The 21,286-nt window shown below is 33.5% G+C and overlaps 2 protein-coding genes and 1 long non-coding RNA gene across 4 annotated transcripts in view; 1 reads left to right on the top strand and 2 right to left on the bottom strand.

Annotated features, from left to right (window-relative positions):
• The window catches only part of dachb (dachshund b), a 42,705-nt gene extending 32,183 nt beyond the window's left edge, over positions 1-10,522 (top strand). The window contains exons 5-13 of one of the 2 annotated variants that reach the window (XM_051113274.1): positions 166-335; positions 726-770; positions 1,719-1,860; positions 2,644-2,718; positions 3,987-4,117; positions 4,207-4,354; positions 4,442-4,579; positions 4,670-4,735; positions 8,565-10,522. In XM_051113274.1, coding sequence (XP_050969231.1) covers positions 166-335; positions 726-770; positions 1,719-1,860; positions 2,644-2,718; positions 3,987-4,117; positions 4,207-4,354; positions 4,442-4,579; positions 4,670-4,735; positions 8,565-8,602 — 953 coding nt within the window. In that variant the 3' untranslated portion in view covers positions 8,603-10,522. The remainder of the gene's footprint in view (positions 1-165; positions 336-725; positions 771-1,718; positions 1,861-2,643; positions 2,719-3,986; positions 4,118-4,206; positions 4,355-4,441; positions 4,580-4,669; positions 4,736-8,564) is intronic. The other variant, XM_051113283.1, reaches the window with a different exon arrangement.
• LOC127167324 (uncharacterized) lies at positions 4,171-13,047 on the bottom strand. Its single transcript, XR_007827977.1, has 3 exons — positions 12,961-13,047; positions 12,666-12,755; positions 4,171-4,287 (listed from the first exon to the last, which is right to left on the bottom strand). It is a non-coding gene; the product is annotated as an uncharacterized LOC127167324 (long non-coding RNA).
• Positions 13,048-14,399: 1,352 nt separating this feature from the next.
• Positions 14,400-19,481, bottom strand: cnpy3 (canopy FGF signaling regulator 3). Its single transcript, XM_051113167.1, has 6 exons — positions 19,270-19,481; positions 18,633-18,759; positions 18,204-18,300; positions 17,892-18,014; positions 16,355-16,472; positions 14,400-15,635 (listed from the first exon to the last, which is right to left on the bottom strand). The coding sequence occupies exons 1-6, from the start codon at positions 19,367-19,369 to the stop codon at positions 15,370-15,372; spliced, it is 831 nt and encodes a 276-aa protein (XP_050969124.1). The 5' UTR covers positions 19,370-19,481; the 3' UTR covers positions 14,400-15,369.
• Positions 19,482-21,286: the final 1,805 nt, after the last annotated feature.

Genomic DNA, 21,286 nt, shown 5'->3' with positions numbered 1-21,286 from the left:
TGACTTTCTGTTTTCAGTTATCAGGGACTGGAACATTCAAGCTTATTATCTTAAAAGTAGTCTAGACTAATTTTCAAGTCTAATCTGAAGCCGTACAATAGATCTGTGTGATAAACAGGCACACGGTAAAGTAGTTATTCTGTGGTTCTTTCTTTCTTCTCATAGGACTGGACTTGCCCTTCATGATGATGCCCCATCCCCTGCTTCCTGTTGGACTTCCTCCTGCCTCTGTTGCCATGGCAATGAACCAGATGAACCACCTTAATACAATTGCCAACATGGTTGCCAGTGCACAGGTGCACAGCCCCGTCTCCAGGCCGACATCTGCCATCAAGGTAGGACATACTGTACACACCAGACACTAAAACACTTACAGCTCTTTTGCTGCAAGGTCATCAGGGATTGTTCACACAATTCTAGCTTGAGTTTATTTATTTTGACTCATTTAAGGCAATTTGCTGGTTCGGTTGGTGCAATGGGGTATAAACTGCTTTAGATAATTAAAGGTCAGGTAGCTTGAGACCTGTTTTAGGTTGTTAACCATGTTGCACATCACAGCTTAGTATGGAAGTTTGTTTATGCCATGTAATTAAATGTTTTTGTCTCACAATTCAAACTTTTTTCTTTTTTCTAAAATTTGATATTTTCTTGGAATTCTGATCTTACAATTTTGACTTTTTTTCTTAGAATTCTGAGTTAACATCCTGCATTGTTTTTTTTCTCAGTTTCCATCTTGCAAATCTGTTTTTTTCTACCCGAAAATAAAAAAGGTAATTGCGACCTTTTTCTTCACAGTACTGACTTTTCTTCTCAGAATTATTTTACGTGCTGCATTTTTAATTATTTTTTCTTCAGAATTCTGAGTTTACATCCTGCGTTGTTTAATTTTTTTTTCACAGTTTTGACTTTTCTTCTCAGAATTTTAAGTTTACATCCTGCAATTTGTTTATTAATTTGTTCCTAAAAAATTCTAAGTTTACATTCTGCATTTTTTAGGGTTTTTTTTGCATATTGCTTTTTTTATATATATATTTTTTTCCTCAGAATTCTGAATTTACATCTCACAAATCACTTTTTTCTGCCCCAAAATAAAAAAAAAGGTAACTGATTTTTTTTCTTCACAGTTCTGACTTATTATATCTTGCATTATTCCCCTTCAGAATTCTGAGTTTATGTCTCTGAGTTTACATCCTACATTTTTGAAATAATGTTTTTTTCTTCAGAATTTTGAGTTTACATCCTGCATATTTTAATTATTTTTTTTACTGTTTACATAAAGTATTTTTTATTTTTATTTTCTCAGAATTCTAAGTTTACATCTTGCAAATCATTTTTTTCTGCCAAAAAAAAGCAAAGGTAATTACCACTTTTTTTTCACAGTTCAGATTTTTTTCTCAGAATTCTGAGTTCCTGCATTTTTTACATCTTGAGTTTACATATTGCAAATATTTTTTTCCTCACCCAGAAGAAATTGTATTAATTAATAAGTAATGTAATAAGTAATTAATAAGTGTTCTGAGTTCATGTCTTGCAATTATTCACAAAACGTTGCAAGATATAAATGCAGAATTGTGAAAAAAAAGTGGCCTTTTCTTTAATCCTAACTATGATATGAACCTTAAGGCACATCAGATGAACTGGGCCAATGAAGCTGTGTTGTCATGTGGGGAGACTTCATATGAGTTTGCAGGACTGAACTCTCTCTTTTCACATTTCAGCAAGAGTGTTTTGATGAGAGCCCTTCTGTGACACCATCCATAGATGGGAACGTTCCTCAGAAAACTGAACCTTCACCTGAACAAACCAGTTCAGTTCCCAGCAGCCCCACACAGCCTTATACACACTCTCCTCAAAAAACAGGTGAGTTTGCATATTTACTAGGACTGTCAGTCAAATTAATGGCATGATATGCTGCATAGTTAATTACCGGTATTGTAATTAGTTAATTAGGTAAAACTAAGTAAGGGTAAAAAAAAAGATAGAAATGAATACTTTTATTGAGCAAGGATGCATTAAATTGACCAAAATTGGCAGTAAAGACAATTGCGATGTTACACAAGATTTCTATGTCAAATAAATACTGTTGGAATTAAAAAATCCTGAAAAAAATAACCATTGTTTCCACAAAAAGCATTAAAAATTGTACTGACTCCAAACTTTTGGACGGTAGTGTAATTCAGATACATTATTGTGGCATAAGAGTAAAACATTGAAAAGACATTACAGACAGTAGCATAAGAAGCCATCAGTCATAGCCGATTGTTTATTTTATTTTTATATTTTATTCTGCTTAGTACACCTTAGCATATGTGCTAAAATCAATCAGAACCAATCATATACATATAAAATGTAGTTTCTGTTAGTGTATTCACAGAGGCCCAGTTATTGTGGTTAGCATCTTCAACCTGAAGTGTGATATTACTGTTGTGTCATAATATCTTGCACATAATGTCCATAGAAAACAACATTATGTGATTTACATTGAGGAAAAAAAATGTTAAACTAATCAACGAGGCTTGCAATGACTGTGCTGCGTACAGAATAACAGCACAAAGCAATATATGTTGGCAATAGTCTGTGCTACTCTGAAACTTCGTGTTTCATTTATCTGCTGTCTTTGTATATCGTTTTCCCTCTCTGTAGCGTATGACGTTCAATTTGATGAACAAAGGGAGACAGACTCAACTCTGCATATGAACAGACTTTCCAACGACAGGGGTGAGTTTCCTCAACAAAAAAAAATTAAACTTAATATAATATAACATTACATAAAAGCCTCTTCTCTGACCTCTACTGCTCTCATTATAGTTCAATTATTGCACAGAGCCACTATATTGCATTGCGCTTAGTTGGGTGATGTAATGGTATGTAGTATGTTGTAATGGCATATTCTAGGTTCTATACACAAGTAATCTCAAAACAATTAAAATAATATGCTCATGCCTTGCTTCTTCCTCTAGTAGCATATGTATAAAAAGCATAAGCTGACAGAGATTCTACCATAAAATTTGGGATCAGTTAATACTTTTATTCAACAAGGACATTTTAATTTGACCAAAAGTGACAGTAAAGACATTTTTAATGTTACAAAAAATTCAATAATAAATAAATGATTTTATTTTGAACATTCTAAAGATACTGAAGACAGGAGAAATGGCTGCTGAAAATTCAACTTTGCCCATCATAGGAATAAATTGCATCATAATGCAATTTTACAGCATTACTGTTTTATTGTAATCAAATGAATGCAGCCTTTGTGAGTATAAACAGCTTCTTTCAAAAACATTAAAAAACTTAGTTTCAATGCCCGCACTTAAAAAAGACAACCAAAAGCTAAAGATACAAGGATCTGCAGTATAGATTTAATAATTGATGTAATTTAAATCATAAAAACTGAAAGAAATGAATACTTTTATTGAGCAAGGATGCATTCAATTGACAGTGAAGACATTTATGATGTTATACAAGATTTCTATGTCAAGTAAATATGGTTGGAATAAAATAATCCTGGAAAAATGTACAAAAACATTAAAAAAAACTTATTTCAAAAACATACAAGGATTTGCTGTAGATTTAATAATTGACGTAATTTAAATCATAACTATATATTAAGCATATTCATCAAAAAGAGAAAATTAAGTTCTTATTTTCTAAAAATCCTACCTACCTTTGTAGCTTATAAATCACTAGTATAATTTTTATTTTTTTTTAATTATAATTGGTTTGTATTTTAACATTTTCTTATTTTTATTTATTTCATTTTTTAATATTTTAAATATATTTTTAAAACATGTTTGTAGTTTTAATCTTTTTAAATTTTAAATTATTTAAAATTTTATTCTATTTTAAGTAATTTTTAAAATGTTTTTTTAGTTTTAGTTAACTATGTATGAGACTGAGAAAATGACAGAATATAAAAATTTAAAGCTAACAGTCAGCCTTTAACAGTCAGTTGAATTCATCTGTTTATGTTTATTATTTTGCAGTTGAACAAAATGCAGTGAAACCAACAATCTTTGAGAAGGTCCCAACTCAGTCATTGTCCTCTGGCTTCCCTGCTTCCCTTCTTTTCACAGACGGCCTCTCCTCCGTCGAGACGCTGCTTACCAATGTCCAGGTGCAATCATAAAGGAGTGCATGCACATGCACACACACACACTCATACAAACATGTTCAGGATCAATAACCTGTGGACATGTGTTGCAGGGCCTGCTAAAGGTGGCTTTGGAGAATGCCCGTCTGCAGGAGAAACAGCTTCAGCAGGAGAGGAGAGAACTCAAGATGGAGCTGTACAGAGAGAGAGAGATGAGAGAAAGTCTAGAGAGACAGCTCACCTCTGAGCTACACAGTCGAGGTAAAATGTTGCGTTGTAAAACATATTTGAAAACTGAAACGCCAGAAATCACCCACTGATGTTTACACATGCAACTTCCTTCTCCAGCCACCATTCAGAGACGTCTGAAGAAGGAGAAGAAGGCAAAGAGGAGGTTACAGGAGGCGCTGGAATATGAGTCCAAGCGGAGAGGGCAGATCGAGCAGGCCTTACAGCAGGCCACCTCATCAGACTCTCTCACACACGGTGAGATGCTCTCACACACACTCAGAGAGTTTTGTTCAGGCTGATAGTCTTTCAGCAGGCTTTGTCAGCTGTCCCTGTCTGTTAACACAGATCCAATCAGTCTGGACATGGAGACGGAGCGATGCAGAAGCCCGGAGGACAACTGCTTGTTACAAGGTATTGAATTTAATAACTCAAACTGGCCCCTTTTCATAGAAATAAATGTGAGCCTGGACCACAAAACCAGTCACAAAGGTTGATTTTTTGAAACCGATATTTATACATCATTTGAAGGCTGAATAAATAAGCTTTCTAATGATGTATGTTTTTTAGAATAGGAAAATCTGTAATCTGAGGGTGCAAAAAAAAAATCCAAAATATTGAGATAATCGCCTTTAAAGTTATTCAAATAAAGTTCTTAGCAATGCATATTACTAATTAAAAATTGTTTTGATATGTTTATGGAACATGACCTTTACTTAATATCCTAATGATTTTTGGTATAAAAGAAAAATCAATAATTTTGACCCACAATGTATTGTTGGCTGTTAGTGTGTAATAAGAAACACACAAAAAATATATAATGTATATGAAGTTAAATAGCAGCATTTATATACAGTACAAGCTATTTTTTAATGCTTTTGCTCTTTTTTCTCAATATTTTATGCTCACCAAAGCTGCATTTATTTGATTGAAAACAGAGTAAAAATGCTAATATGATTTTTTTAAAACTTTTATTTTATTTAATTGTATTATTTTAATTGTGTATTGCTTAAAACGTTATGTGTGTTAACATAAGGTATACTTTGTTAACCTACATAAAAATAAAAATGAAATGGTATTATTGAACTAAATGAACTAGGAAGAAATGAACTAAAATACATTTTCATGACTTCAAAAATGCCTAAAATTAACCATTAATTTCATTAATTTCATTTTTGATACACTACTATTAGTTCTAAAAGTTTTTACTGTTTTTAAAAGACAAAAATGCTCTTATGCTCACCAAGGCTGCATTTATTTAATTAAATATACAGTAAAATTTGTGAATTAAAGACAATAAAATGTAATTTATTTCTGTGATGAAATTGAATGAAAATCTGAATTTTCAGCATCATTACTCCAGTCTTCAGTGTCACATGATCCTTTCCAAGTCATCCTGATATGCTGCGCAAGAAATATTTCTTATTATTGACAATGTTGAAAACGGTTGTTCCGCTTAATATACAACTGAGAAACAGAATTCTCTGATAAATAGAAAGTTCAAAAGAACAGCATTTATTTGAAATAGATCTTTTCTTTTTTTTTTGTAAAAAAAAAATTTTGTCTTTCTTTTAATGTGTCCTTGCTAAATAAAGTATTACCCTTTTTTTTAAAGGGTCTTGTACAAAACACATGCTTATCAGCACACTCATGTATACAGTGTGTATTTATATATGTGCCCAGTTTCAGCTGTGGCTTATTCAGATTTGTTGTCTCGACCTCACTTCCCCTTCCCATCAGTCTTTCTCAGCAACACCGTGTGTCATTCGGCCGTGTCCTCCAAACAGATGAGATCATCGGCTCCCTATGTCTCAGAGTGAAACCATTAGCAAATAAACACATAGATGAATCAAAAGACTGGGGACTAATTGCAAGTTTCCTGTGTAAGCAAAGCCTCACCGCATGAATATTCCAGCGCCGCCCTTCCACCAGTTTATCTGTTTCTGCAGCTGGCCGTTCTCGCTCTCTCCCCCTCCATGAGACAGCTAAAGCTACATGATAAATTACTTGAATTACACCTCGTGTTAATTTTATTAAAATGGCTCCCTAATGTCGTGAAAATCTGCTGCACATTGGCACAGCACTGGACAGGAGGAGGTGTTCATTTACTGTCTAATGTCTTTTTTACATGATGTGCAAAAATGGCTTATTTTAGAGAAAAGTGGCATTTGACATTACATATAATATTTTAAATATATAAGTAAATATTTAATTTTTTGACTTACTGACTTACTACAAACTTGCGATCAGTTTAGTTTTAATTTTTGGTGCACTACTGTTCAAATGTTTGTAAATGAACCCCAGGTACTAATACTTGTGTGGCTTAATATAACATAAATGATGTCTCTTACTGAAATATGTAGTAGAAAACCCACAAAAGATTTACATTATTTAAAAAATCTATATCGTTTTCTACATATTTTGGACTACGGGGGGCGCCATTATTTCAATGACGTGAAATGGTTGAACTTGATGAGCTACTACCGCTACCTGATGCTATTTTTACCACTATTTTTAACTCTGAAAAATAAAATATTGATACGATGCCACATTGTGCGGCTTTTGGTTGTAATGTTCAGTCGAAGACAACGAGAGAAGCGATGCAAGTCTTCACCGCTTTCCTAGCGATAAGATAAGGGAAAAACAAATGGGAAGATGCCTGTAGATAAATAAAACTTCAAAAGACCCACGTCTTTGTTCTCTCCACTTTAGCCCTGATTCTTTTGAGGCTTTTAGTAGACCACAGCTACTGAAAGAACTTACAAACGGCAGAGACAAGAAACGCTAGATGCCATCCTGCCAGGATGTAAACAAGCCGATGTTTGTCATGACGCTGCAGCCACTGAAGGAGTTTCTCAGCGCAGATTTCACTTGATATCCAGGGGCGTTTAGACTCCTTGTGGGGAAAATCCATAGTACGGCATTTGGTTTAAGCCTACGCTTATATCCATCACCACCTGTAAGATCTTTCAGTAGCTGTGGTCATTATATCAGTATTTTATTTTCCGAGTTGTGTTCACATCAGTGAAATACGGGAGTGACAGCTACATTCGACAACCACATTAACTCCTGAAAAATATAGGTAGTGACAACCACATTTACGAAATTCTACACATTGTGTACTGAACTGAACTGAACAGCTAGTTGTTAATGACGTATTTAAATGCTTATCAGAAATGTTTCTTCGTCTATATGTAAGATACAAGAAAATAACAGTAAAATAAGTCTTAACCTTAGCACATTTTGACACAGGGCTAATTGCGCTTATGAGCCCTGCAGTAAAGTGTCAGCGTTGCCAGATCTTTATAGAAAAAAAACACAACAAACAAGGACAAGCACAGAAAAACACTAAAACATCCAAATGCATTACGTTTTATAACACCAAAAAATCATTTCTCTCATATCCGCAACAGACCACTTTATCAACTCCATAAAGTGCCTAGCTTTATGAACTCAGACTAAACAATATGCCTAAAAGCGATTGTAAATATGAGGACATGGCAACACTGCAAGGCAGCACTCTTTAAAGCAGCCTCTCGAGCATAAATAAAACACAGCACATCTATCAGTGGTAGTTTAGTTAAAATCGACGGACAAAAAAAAGTCTTTAGCCAAAAACGGCAGATACCAAATGGCTAAATTCTTATTCACTCCTGCAAGACGGCAATAGCTACACACTGCAAGTTGACAACCGCATTTAAATGCAGAAGTAAGTTTCTTTAAATACGGTTGTCACTACTTGTATTTTTCGAGAGTTAATGTGGCTGTGGAATGCAGTTGTCACTCCGTATTTCAGTGTAATTAATGTGATTAAGGAGTAAAAGGTGAACAACCGAATTTAGCTGCAGTGTGTACGTGGCCAAAATGTTGCTGTGGATACAAATGTGGGAGTGACGAAAATTTACGGGACTCACTCCCACATTTAAATGGGGTTGTCACTCCTGAAATTTGCAGTGTGTCCGTGGCTATAATGGCAATAGTCCAAAATATGTATAAAACGATATCAGTGAGAGAGATCATTTATCATTATACAATCATATGATCATTATACCAAGCCATATAAGTCACAACCTTTAGTAAATATGAAAGTGATTGCTGATGAACAGTTAATGAAGTTTCTGTCTTTTTATTTTTACATTTATCTGTAAATTTATATTAGATTAGTAAAAAAAAACTAAACTGATGTCATTTAAACCTATGGTTTAATGCTCTCAAACCTTTCTCTTGTTTTTCTTTCTTACAGAAAGCAGAACATACACAAAACATCCAATAATGTACTAAGAAGAGGTCGACAAGGAAGTTCTCCACATCACACACACTCACAAACACAGTCAACTTTCCGAATGCTGTTTTCACTGAAGAGAGGACTTCAAGAGGGACTTTAGGCAATGAGCTACATGGGAGAAGATTGTCTTTTTGACCCAGTTGAATGCTCCATCTGCACAACATTCCAGAATCTGTTGTTTTATCCACATACATTGTGCTTAATTCCCTGTTCAGGCTCTGTGGAGAGCACTGTTGTTGTACCGTTACTTGTTTTGAAGAAGCGTTTGGAAGCAACTGGATGCTGTTTTGACATTATCCCTTCAGGACAGTGACCTCCAGTCTAATGCCCTCAGGACAAGCTGAGGAAGATGTAAAAAAGGGAGAAAAGAGATGCATCTGGCTTGTGTTTCATTCTTGTTGAAAGACTCTAAGAGTGTGGAATCTTACATTTTGTTGCATTTCTCTTGTATGTCCATCTTCTGGTTCTTCAGTCCATTTGTATCTCTCTTTGTAGGTCAGTTTAGCTTCTTAATACTGTGTAAAACATTCACCTGTTTAGTTTGAGGAATCTTATGTGGGAGTTGTGGGAGTGTTGTTTTATTGGCTTTTCAGTCAGAAGGAAAAACTACTGAATGTTTTTGAACCTTTCCTAATGAGAAATACAGTATTACAATCACCTTATTCATTCAAAAGTTTTTGCCCTCATTATTCTAAGGAGATCTTTGGGTTTTTTGCAACCTGTGGATATTGTAGATGTGGTTTCATGTTCTCAAGCATTTACAGATTTGATTCACTAACCATTTTAGCATAAGCTAAAACTAGACTCTAAGACCGCAGAGGATATTTTCTTATGCATTTGGCATTTCCCCCAACACGCGAGTCTTTATTTAGTCTGTGAGTTACTTAAAGAGGAAAGCAGACTTCCCGCGGCACAGAATTCCCTGCTGGTGTTGTCAGGATGAGCCATCTATCCTATAGGCACTCGAATGCTAAATGATGTCTTGAAAGGTCTAGATCGATGTCTGTCACCATTTTGTGCACCAGAATGAACCGATGACACAAATAAACAAAGCGATGCTCATGTCACCGGTGTCACCTTGTCGTCAGTAGCGTTCCTGATGAAGCGAAAGCCATCAAACAATCCTATTGATTCAGGTCATGCAAATGAGACCCCATTAGAGCTTAAATGCCTCCGCTGGTACATATCGGCCTTTATTGACACGTATCAAAGTCCTCATTAACATTCAGTTTGTGGGCTTCTCGTGAGCCAAGTATTGTTCCATAATGATATTTCTAGTCTAAAAAGGCACTCCAACAGCTCCAGCTGTGTAATATCCAAACAAGGATATCATGACTCAAAGTACAGTACGGTAACATGGATTTGTAATATTTTTCTTTTGCATACTTTAGGAATATCACCCGAGACCATAAATCTGTGGGGACCATAAATAGATTTGAAAACAATTCACTCTGATTTGGAATTGCTCCCTAAAAATGGGAAATGACCATTTGGGAACGTGGGAAAAGTGTGGTTTCAAAACTACAGCTAGCAAAAGATAGGAGCGGAAGATAAACATATGTGTTTAGGATACAGAAATGCCATCTGTTTTGCTATGATTGTTTTGTGAGAAATATATCAGTACTTGTAAACTTGAAGAGGACTGTTGCGTTTGTTTATGTATTCAGTTCATTTCAACATCCTGGAAATATATTAATTTGGTTAGACACAAGTTTTGAGTCTCTGTGTTAAAGGAACTGCATACAGGATATTGTGTGAGTATTAACTAAGCAGACTGGAAACAAAAAAATAAACTATAAAAATGAAATCTCAATCAAGGACGTAATCCAATACACTGAAAAAGAAGAAAATGCTAATTTTTACAAAGAAATGGCATGCAACAGTGAATTAAACATTACATTTTAAAGCAAAAAAGACTGAATTTGTTTTTTGTTTTTTGTAAAACATACTCTAATAATTTCTTCAAGCAAATGATACAGTGTGCTGTGTGCTCTTTCAATTCCCCAAAGTGGGATAAACAGCAATGTGCCTGATATGTCAAATTATTCCCAGGATGCAATGAGGGTGGCTGCTGTTTTCTCAGGGTGGTGCATCTACGGCTATAGATAGTCCTAGTGCTGATTGACTGATTTGCCCACAATATTCACAACAGAAACATGAGTTTATTTTGTTTCTCATAAAAAAGGCAGCCCAGATATATATTTTTAATGTGATTTGAAGAAGCTTGTTGTCTCCAGTGAGTTATAGACCCATTTCATGCACCACAGCCTTCAAATAAAGACACACATTGTGAAGAAAGCACTTAAATAAGACATGAAAAAATGTTTGTTTAACTAGATTAGCCATATTAGGGCACGATGGGATGGAAAGGGAGGATACGCTTTGAAAGGAAATTATTAAATAGTGATTAAGTCATTGAACTCGTGAACAACTTTTTACTTGACATCTGAAGATAACAGAGGATGTTTTTACTCATCTGAAATGACAGTGTTTTACTCTTCTGGTTCACACTGTGTTTAAGAATTTCTTTAAATAGCCATTTCAGATGATATAAGGAAAAAACGATTTATATAATTATTTATAGTCCTCACTTACGTCCAAAAGTTACATAGGCTTATATTGTGTAATATTATTACGAATTAAATGAATAAAATAAAATAAAACTGAATAAAACTATTAATTTCTTTCTTTGTCAATTTTTAGTTTTAAATCTTAAAAAACACTACCATTTTTTACAGTATTTTTTGTTTTTAAAGAAGTCACTTCTGCTCACCAAGCCTGCATTTGTTTGATCCAAAATGCAGCAAAACCAGTAATATTGTGAAATATTTTTCTATTTAAAATAACTGCTTTCTATTTGAATATATTTTAACATGTAATTTATTACTGTGATCAAAGCTAAATTTTCAGCATCATTACTCTTCAGTCTCACATGATCCTTCATAAATCATTCTAAATTATAGAAATTAATACTGTTATTTAGCACAGATGCTTTAAATTGATCAAAAGTGATGATAAAGACATTTATAATGTTATAAAAGATTTCTATTTCAGATAAAAGCTGTTCTTCTGAACTTTCTATTCATCAAAGAAACCTTAAAAATTCTACTCCGCTGTTTTCAACATAATAATAATAAATGTTTTTTAGCAGAAAATCAGAATATTAGAATGATTTCTGAAGGATCATGTGACACTAAGGACAGGAGTAATAATGCTAAATATTAAGCTTTGAAATCACAGGAATAAATTACATTTTAAAATACATTCAAATAGATAACAGTTATTTTAAATAGTAAAAATATTTCAAAATTTTACAATTTTTGCTTTACTTCGGATCAAATAAACAAAGGCTTTGTAAGCAGAAGAGACTTCTTTAAAAAAAATATTAAAAATCTTACTACCCAAATTTTTTTTTGACTAGTGTATCAAATACTATGACTGTACATACACAAACATTTTTAATTAATATCATAAAATTATGTATATCACTCAGTAATGTTTTTTTTTTTTGATAGAATCAAGTTTACTTAAATATATTGATAAATTGTCTTCTGGTATAAATAGGATAAAAAAGGCCATCAACTCTTTACAATTAATACAAACCATGCAGGATGCAGGGGGGATATAAATTATTTCATAAACCCCCCCAAACAAACAAAAAACAAAGGCCCGGAGAAGAGATATTCATATTCTTGCTCACACATACTGTCTCTCGTGTAATATACCAGGTGATTGCAATGTAAAAGATCAATATTTCAATTTCAGACTGCATTTTTATTCTCAGAGATTAGAGAACAATCAAATTCTCGATTTTCTCCGTCTGCCAAAGGAAGAAAATCTTCTCGTTACTGATAGCAAAAATGAAAAGGTTTTAGCCTGGGTGCAAGATGTTTGTTTTTGTGAATTATTCATCGAGATGTGTTTGTGCAAGTGAATAGCCATTTGCTCCAATACTGAAGGGCAAATAATACAGATTGCTCAAACATAACAGAAGAGGAATGTGACATTGAGAAGTGGAAATGCGGACAAAGCCTTCTGCACTGCAGCAGGGTCACTTACTGATAAACAGACTTCGTCACTACGCTGAAACTTCTTCATAACACACCATTATTTACATCTGGAGAAACTTGCAGTTTATCCACATTCTTTCTAAGAAAAATAAGAAAGAAATGTTACTGGATATCAACTTCTGTTGTTTTTCCTTTTCTTTCTGGTGAGGTCAGTCAGCGCCACTTTAATAAAACAAAGACAAACTAAAACATTCAGTTATCAGAATACAGTGTTTACATCTTAAAACTGCTTTTAAGACTAGTTTTAAAATGTTATTTATATTTTAAAAACATGGCTATCGTACCGTGTTGAAAGAAACTAAAACGTCGCAGTACATTCCCACACTCGAATAAACTTGACTACCCATAATCTCTCAACAAGCAAGAATTTGTTCTTCCTTCTTGGTATCACCACCCCCTTGTGGTGAAAGCTGCACAACTACTGTTTAAAACATTTCCTTCTGACGTCTTTTTATATACACACATATATATATAAATGAGCCCAAAAGTTGCTGTCAGCTTTTTTTTTTTATTCATCATTCATCTCCATCTCACCAAACACTTATTAAAAGCCTCAGCTAATGAGCTGCTGCCAAGAAACATAAAACCTGCACATGTTCCTCTCATTACAATATTTGCATATGCAGTTCAACCTCAGGTCAATAACTTTCACACACACTCCAAACAACACTAATCAGAATAGGCATAGAAACACCTGCAGGAACTCACACACACACACACACACACACACATACATACATACAGCTTTTGGAAATAGCGACGCCTGATATTAGATAAACAGATTAAGTAAACAATACCGTTGAAGAAAATATTACACAAAAATGTAACTCAAACATTCCCTGTAAGTGACATCATGTACATAAACACTTGCAAACGAGAAAACAAATACGAACAGATCACGCAAAAGTGGTACACCCATATTTGGATAACAGAAAGAAAAACACGGTCCCAACTTCTTGGAAAGGCAAACTACTTTCTCAGGATTTCTCCCATTATCTGCATTGCTGAAATGAGAGATTCAGGAAATTTAGAGATTTCATGAGATGCCAGACTGCTGAAGCTAAAACAGGAATAATAAGAGAAAACAATTTAAAAAAGTAATCACATTTTATGCATACACTACCAGTCAAAAGTTTTTGAACAGTAAGATTTTTAATGTTTTTTTTTTAAAAAGTATCTTCTGCTCACCAAGCCTGCATTTATTTGACCCAAAGTACAGCAAAAACAGTAAAATTTTGATATATTTTTACTATTTAAATTAACTGTTTTCTATTTAAATATTTTTAAAATGTAATTTATTTCTGTGATTTCAGAGATGAATTTTAGCATCATTACTCCAGTCATGTGATCCTTCAGAAATCATTCTAATATTCTGATTTGCTGCTCAGAAAACATTTATTATGTTGAAAACAGCCAAGTATAATTTTTTCAGTTTTTTTTTTTTTTTTTTGATGAATAGAAAGTTCAGAAAAACAGCATTCTGAAATAGAAATCTGTTGTAACTTTATACATGTCTTTTCATCCCTTATGAGCAATTTAAAGCATCCTTGCTAAATAAAAGTATGAATTTCCATAATTTAAAAAAATTATACTGACTCCAAGCTTTTTGAATGGTACAATGTATAATGTTACAAAAGCTGTTCATTTCAGACAAACGCTGATCTACGGATCTTTATATTCAAAGAATCCTGAAAAAAAAAAAAAAAAAGTGTATATATATATATATATATATATATATATATATATATACTCAACAATAAATATTGATATTGTTCTTGAACAGAAAATCAGCATATTAGAATGATTTCTGAAAGATCATGTGATACTGAAGACTCAAGTAATGATGCTGAATATTTAGCTTTAATCACAGGAATAAATTACATTTTAAAATATATTCCAATAGAAAGCAGTTAATTTAAATAGTAAAAATATTTCACGGTATTACTGTTTTTGTTGTATTTTGAATCAAATAAATGCAGGCTTGGTTAATAAATTAAAAAAAAAAACAACTAAAAATCTTGACTGGTAGTGTATGTTGAATCACAAATCACAATTTCTTGTGCATTTGTTGCATCACATACGATTTTAACATAAAAATATTTTCCTATACAGAAAAAGATAAAAATCTGATATTTTTATTTATCTTTTAAGATTTGTACCACCTAATTATATTAATACTGAAATCTACGAAGGATGTATAACTATGAAATTAATAGCAATTAAAAGTAACAGTAGTCATAAGACAGCATAACTAAATTCATAACCTACAACCTAAACTAAATTTTAAGGGGGAAAAAAAAAGTGAGATGAGTCAGAGGAATTAGAAATGAGAACCACAAGAAGGATTTCCAGAATCCATTCCAACAGCTTGCTAACTTGATTGATTCAAAACACCAGAGTCCTCAAAGGCAGACATTTTCTTGAAAGGAAGATTTCAGCTTGTTTACAATGTTACCGACATGAAACCAGCATGAGAACAAACACAAGCGATGGTTTGATTGGTCTAGCTGCCATTTTTGGATTTGAAATGGCATTTAATTTTAGCTTGTTCCTGGATGGAGTTTATGTAACATTCAGTGGATCTAGAACGAGGAGCTTATTATTACCTTCTTTTAATAGACTCAACGTACATCTCGGTATCAGTTGTAAATTTAGATATGAGGGAGACAGATGGAAAAAAGCAAAGAAATCTATCAGAGTTCAGTTTTATCCTGATTAAGAGGAACTTTCTTTTGGATCTCCTCCTCATCTGAGGTGTATCCAGTTTCTTCAGTCTTCCGCTTGCTGGTCTCGGTGTCAGTTACCTTGGACTTTTTCTTCTTCTTCTTCACTTTCTTCTCCTTTTTCTGCCCGTCCTCGCTGTCTTTACCCTTCTTCTTTTTGCCCTTCTTCTTCTTCTTGTCCTCTGCGATAGCTGCTGTGTCTCCCTTTCTCCCAGCCCATTCCTCTTTAAGACAGTCTGCAGAGAGAATCAGAGGTACGTTTTGCACAGTCCTAATTTTTACACTCACTGTCCTCATTGTTAATAGAAACAAGTGATCAAATCAGAGCTGCATGGCCAATCTATATTGGTTGCTATAGCAATGGCATAAGAGCAAGTACAATGCCAAATTAATGTTTTATAACAGGAAGCAACAAGCTGGTGATTTGAACACAGGCTACGAATAATTTGTATTTGCTCATTTACACCCCAACTGGTATTTTTACTGAGTATTCATTACTAGCAGTCCTTCACAAATAGTACTTTGACGAGTATGTTTCAATTTCGTTTATATTTATTTTACAATGTAAATTCATTCTTGTGATGACAAAGCAGAATATTACTCCAGTCTTTAGTTTTACATGATCCTTCAGAAATCATTCTTATATGCTAACTTGGTGCTTAGGAAACATTTTTTGTTGATATTTAATCCAGCTTTGCTCAGTAAAAGTATTAAATCCTTTAAATATGAATGGTTTTTTTTGCTCTGCTCTACACATGTCCTTTACTATTACTGCTCCTGTGGCCTTGAGTAGCTGTCTGTGAAGTCTTCCCAGAAACAACCGCTCTTAAAGCTGGTGCCGATAAAGGAGATCAAGAGGTTTAGTCTGTAAGTAGTCATAATATTATGTCTAGAGCGGTTTAACTGTTATAAAAGGGATTGTGATGGAGTAAAACAGCTGTTGGTTTCACATTACCGGTGTCTTGTCCTTTCAGCACATGTTTTTCACACAGGTAAGTGGTGAGATCTTCCTCTTGGCTGCCTTTATACCAGTCTTCAATGACTTCTTCATACTGCTCTACCATCACGTCACACTGAGGGAAGAAAACACACATCTGTCACTGGTGCGAATCATATTTCCCATTTACCTGTGTATATACTGTACAAACATGCATTTACATACATTGTTTATATATGCATTCCCATTGTTAATCAAGAATCGAAAAATTTCACAAGAAAAAAGAACACCACCATACTGGTGTGAAAAAATATCGTTAAAATTAATATAAACATTAAGAATATACAATGTCTTTATGCACTTATTTGATCAGTAATGCCTTTTTTTTTTTTGCCATTTAAATAATTTTTTAGTTACTATAATTTGTTTATTCCTGTCATCAAAGCTGAATTTTCAGACATTACTCCGGTCTTCAGTGTCATACGATCCTTCAGAAGTCATTTTAATATGCTGATCTATCAATGTTGAATATTTTTTTGGAACCTGTGATACTTTTTTCAGGATACTTTGATAAATAAAAAGTCAAAAAGAACAGTATTTATTTAAAATAGAAATCCTTTATAACAATATACACGACCATTCAAAAGTTCGATGTCAGTACATTTTTGAAAAAAAAAAAAAAAAAAAAAAAAAAAAAAGTTAAATTGATAAAATGTGATAGTAAAGACTTATGTATTGTTAGAAAAGACTGCTATTTTAAATAAATGTTGTCCAATCCTGAAAAAAGTATCACAGGTTTCAAAAAAATATTAAGCAGCAAAACTGTTTCCAACATTGATAATAACTGACCATTAAATCAGCATATGAAAATTATTTTTGAAGGACCATGTGACACTGACGAGTAATGGCTGATGAAAATTCAGCTCTGCATGAAAAGAACAAATTGTATTTTACAGTATATTAAAACAGAAAACTAATATTTTAAACTGTAATAATATTTCACAATGTTACTGTTTACTATTTACTTTTTTTCTGTTTTTTTGATCAAATAAATGCAGCTTTGATGAGCATAAGAGACTTCTTTAAAAAAAAACATTAAAAATCTTACACATTTCAAACGTTTGAAGAATCAAAGATTCTCACAAGAAAAAAAGAACAACAGCAAACTGGTGTGAAACAATATTGTTAAAATTGTATATAAAATGCTGATTTGGTGCTAATTATTATTGTTCTCTAATTATTATCAATGTTAAAAACTGTTGTGCTGATTAATATTTTTGTGAAAACTAATGGATTTCTCTGGATTCTGACTAATTTTAGGTTCAAAGTAAGATTATTTGAAATCAAAATATTTTCTAATATTATAATTGTCTTTACTGTTGTGCATCCTTGGTAAATAAAAGCAATAATTTCTTTAAAAAGGCTCAATTTATATATTTATATATATATATATATATACACACACACATATCAATTTTTTATTTTATCACATTAATGGCACAATTTTACCTAATTTAACAACACTAATTCTAAGATCTCTCAGTCGCTTACGTACCTGTTTTTTGAGATCTGCCACTTCTGCACTTGTCTCGTTCCACAGTTCATAGGGAATGTCCATGACCACCTTCACACCTTTATTAACCAGGTTATGTAAGGTAGAGAATGTCTCAGACATACCCTGAGCAGAGAAAGACAAATGAGAAACTTACTTTTTCATATTACATTTATTATATGAAATTGGCATTGCAATATGGGGTATTCATTCACAAAACATAACTGTAAAGCTAAATCTTAATAAACCAAAAAAGTAGAATCACTGAAGTTGCACTGCAAAAACATAAAGATGGTACAAGAGAAGGAAGCCGACCTTTGCAAAGCGATTACTTCCATCTCTCTCTTTGTGTAGATTGTACTGCATAATCCTTGAGCAAACGTTCTCCATCACCTCGATAAAACGAATATCACTGAAAAGCAATAGCCATTGCTTAATAAAACGTACAAGTTACACTGCATTCAAAAACAGTATGATATAAATACTGTACTGTGTTCCTGCATTTCTATATCATGAATGTTGTTAACCAAATTGACCATAGCCATTGATTTGCATAGATTTGCATAGTAAAAAATACTACAGAAGTCCACAGCTACCGTCAACTGTTCACCAACATTCCTCAAAATATCTTCTTTTGCGTTCAACAGGAGACAGACATTCATACAGGTTTGGAAAAACTTGAAAAAATAATGACAGAATTTTAATTTTGGGTCAGTTTGCATTAAAAACAAAAAAGTGACTTACGACTTGACATATTTAATTGGCGGTGCACCTTTATCATCCAGGAAGCGATAGTTGGTTTCAATCACTTCTTTTGTTTTGCCAGTCTCTTCAAATGCAGACTTCATTTCAATACTAAGAAATTTGCACACTATAGGAACATACAGAATACATTCAGAATCAGAAGAGGAACAGAAAGCAGCTGTGCTTCAAAACCTGGTGTGCTGCCTACATAGACAGCGCTGTTTGTCATTATAGGCCCATTCAACGTTCCAAACATGCAACCTAGGTAGGCATCACAATAGGTTTTAAGACACAACCAGTGAGATTCGTTGAAAAGAGGAAATCTGCTGCTCTTGTATTTTCCCCAGTTAATAATTGTTAGAATTAATGAATAAAATTAGAATCAATTCATAAAATAAAACAAATGATCTCTTTCGACTTACAACTGTTGTGAAACAAAAAGCAGACTGCTATTAATATACATGGACATCTGCATTGAGTGTAACATATATCTCAGACGTAATATATTGTATAAAACATGTGTCCGTGATTGCATTTGATGATTTTCTCAAGCACTGAAAATAAATGTGGAAATGCACAAACGATTATGGTCTATTTAAAGCAAAATATTGATTCATTATAAATTAGGACAGTCTACCTTCACATTTATTTGGCAGATGCACCCAGTCATCGTCCCCGCTTTTGTTAGCAGCTGCGGCACTTACGAGAACCAACACGACGCAGATAAAAACATTCATTTTTGTTAGTAGGAAATATTTACAATGCGAAATACTAAAATACAGAACATACTCGTTTATCTAGCCGCTATTTCTTCTGAAGCTTTTACTTCCGCTGTGGCAGGTTGACGCAGACGCTGCGCGGAGTGGGCCAATCACGGACGCCGAAGTGGCATGACGGAGCCAATGAAAAACGTGGGCGGGACAAAAGGACGTCATGCATAAGATGACAGAATGGCTTGGTGTGTTTTTGACAGTGCAAATAAAGAAAGAAAAGGTACGTTTTCTTACATGTTTTAAAATATGCGGATAGAATTCGTTTTTTAAAATTCGGTCAGTACAAATAAAATGCACCAAAGAAAGCGTTTTAAAAAGCAGAGCTTTTCTGCAATATATGACGCAGCCACCAGAGGGCATCACACTCCACATAAATTAGATTTTCTCCAGGACTTGAATATTGCGCTCATAAATTAGCATGTCATGGCGGTGTTGGATAATCTTAGCCTTCCAGAGACCCTCAGGAATATTTTCTCTGTCATTCACAAATGTCCTCTGATTTGCAAAAGCATTTTTTCCCAATTCCGTCATGGTAATACTAATACATTTGTACTAATAAAATATTTTTTATCAAAGTACATTTTTATTTACCTTGCTAAGATGAACAATTTTACTATTGTAGTGAGTCACCACTTGGCGTCTTATGTAAAACCATGAGCCCAAACTAAAAGTTGAGAAACACATTTGAACATTTGACATGAATAAACATGTTCTACATTTCTGCACTCCCATTGACCGAATATGCATTTTAATAAGGAGTGTCATTGAAATGCAGTGCAAAAGTCGCCGCATTTATCTGAATTTACCCAAACAAACTAATTTATAGGCAGCCCCTGTCATCAATAGCATTATTTCAAGGGACGGAGGTGGAAATTGGATGCGTTCTTTGGACAGTATTCTGAAGTTTAACCTTACAACTATTAGTCAGCACTTCCAAGGTCACAAGAAAAAGGTTTTCGTAGGCAACGTGACTTGCATAGAAATGCCAAAATAGTCAAAAACGCCATCACAATGCGCAATTAAGTAATTCCACGTGGATCAATCATTACCAATCCTGGTAAACTTTGCCCACTTTGAGGAAAATACCATGGTGCATGACTTGTGACCTTGGACAACAAAACCAGTCGTAACTAGCACGGGTATATTTGTAGCAATAGCCAAAAATACGTTGTATGGGTCAAAAATATCAAATTTTCTTTTATGCCAAAAATAGTAAAGATCATGCTCCATTAAGAAATTTTGTAAAACTTAATTTTTGATTAGTAATATGCATTACTAAGAACTAAATATGGACAACTTTAAAGGCAGTTTTCTCAATATTTTGATTTTTGATTGCCAAAAATCTGGGCCTTACATACATTATTGTAAATCTTAAAGCTGCATCCAAAAGTGTGTACATATCAGCACATATCTACATTCATATCTTGTCAGAAAATGGCAAGAAATCAAAGACAACACCAGGGTTATTTAGCTTTATTGAATCTGCATATTCGGCATTCCCTTGAGTTCAGTTTCTGGCTGTCAGAACTACTTTTTAATCTTCATCGTATGTTCACACATTTCCAAAGAAAAGTAGAAAGTGGTAAGAATCATACAAGAGGAGCATGTATTTCATTCAAGTGTTTACATAAGCATTTACAGCGCCTTGCCAAAAGTAATCAGGCCTTGACCAATTCTGTCATGTTACTGGATTACACAGTCCCACATTGCAATTGTGTCCTTTGTGAGGTTTCATTTGAAAGCACTAAAACAAATCTCCTAAATTGTGACATTGTTGTTTTACATTCATTCCCTGCGTTTTAAGATTTTGGAACTTTTTGCACTCAGACATGTTAAAAAAGTGCATCAATCTTTTTGTTGAATTATTTGTTTTATAAATTC

This window comes from Labeo rohita, chromosome 1 (genome assembly GCF_022985175.1).
Source record: "Labeo rohita strain BAU-BD-2019 chromosome 1, IGBB_LRoh.1.0, whole genome shotgun sequence".
Classification (NCBI taxonomy): Eukaryota; Metazoa; Chordata; class Actinopteri; order Cypriniformes; family Cyprinidae; genus Labeo; species Labeo rohita.
This window is presented reverse-complemented; position numbering and strand designations above follow the sequence as displayed.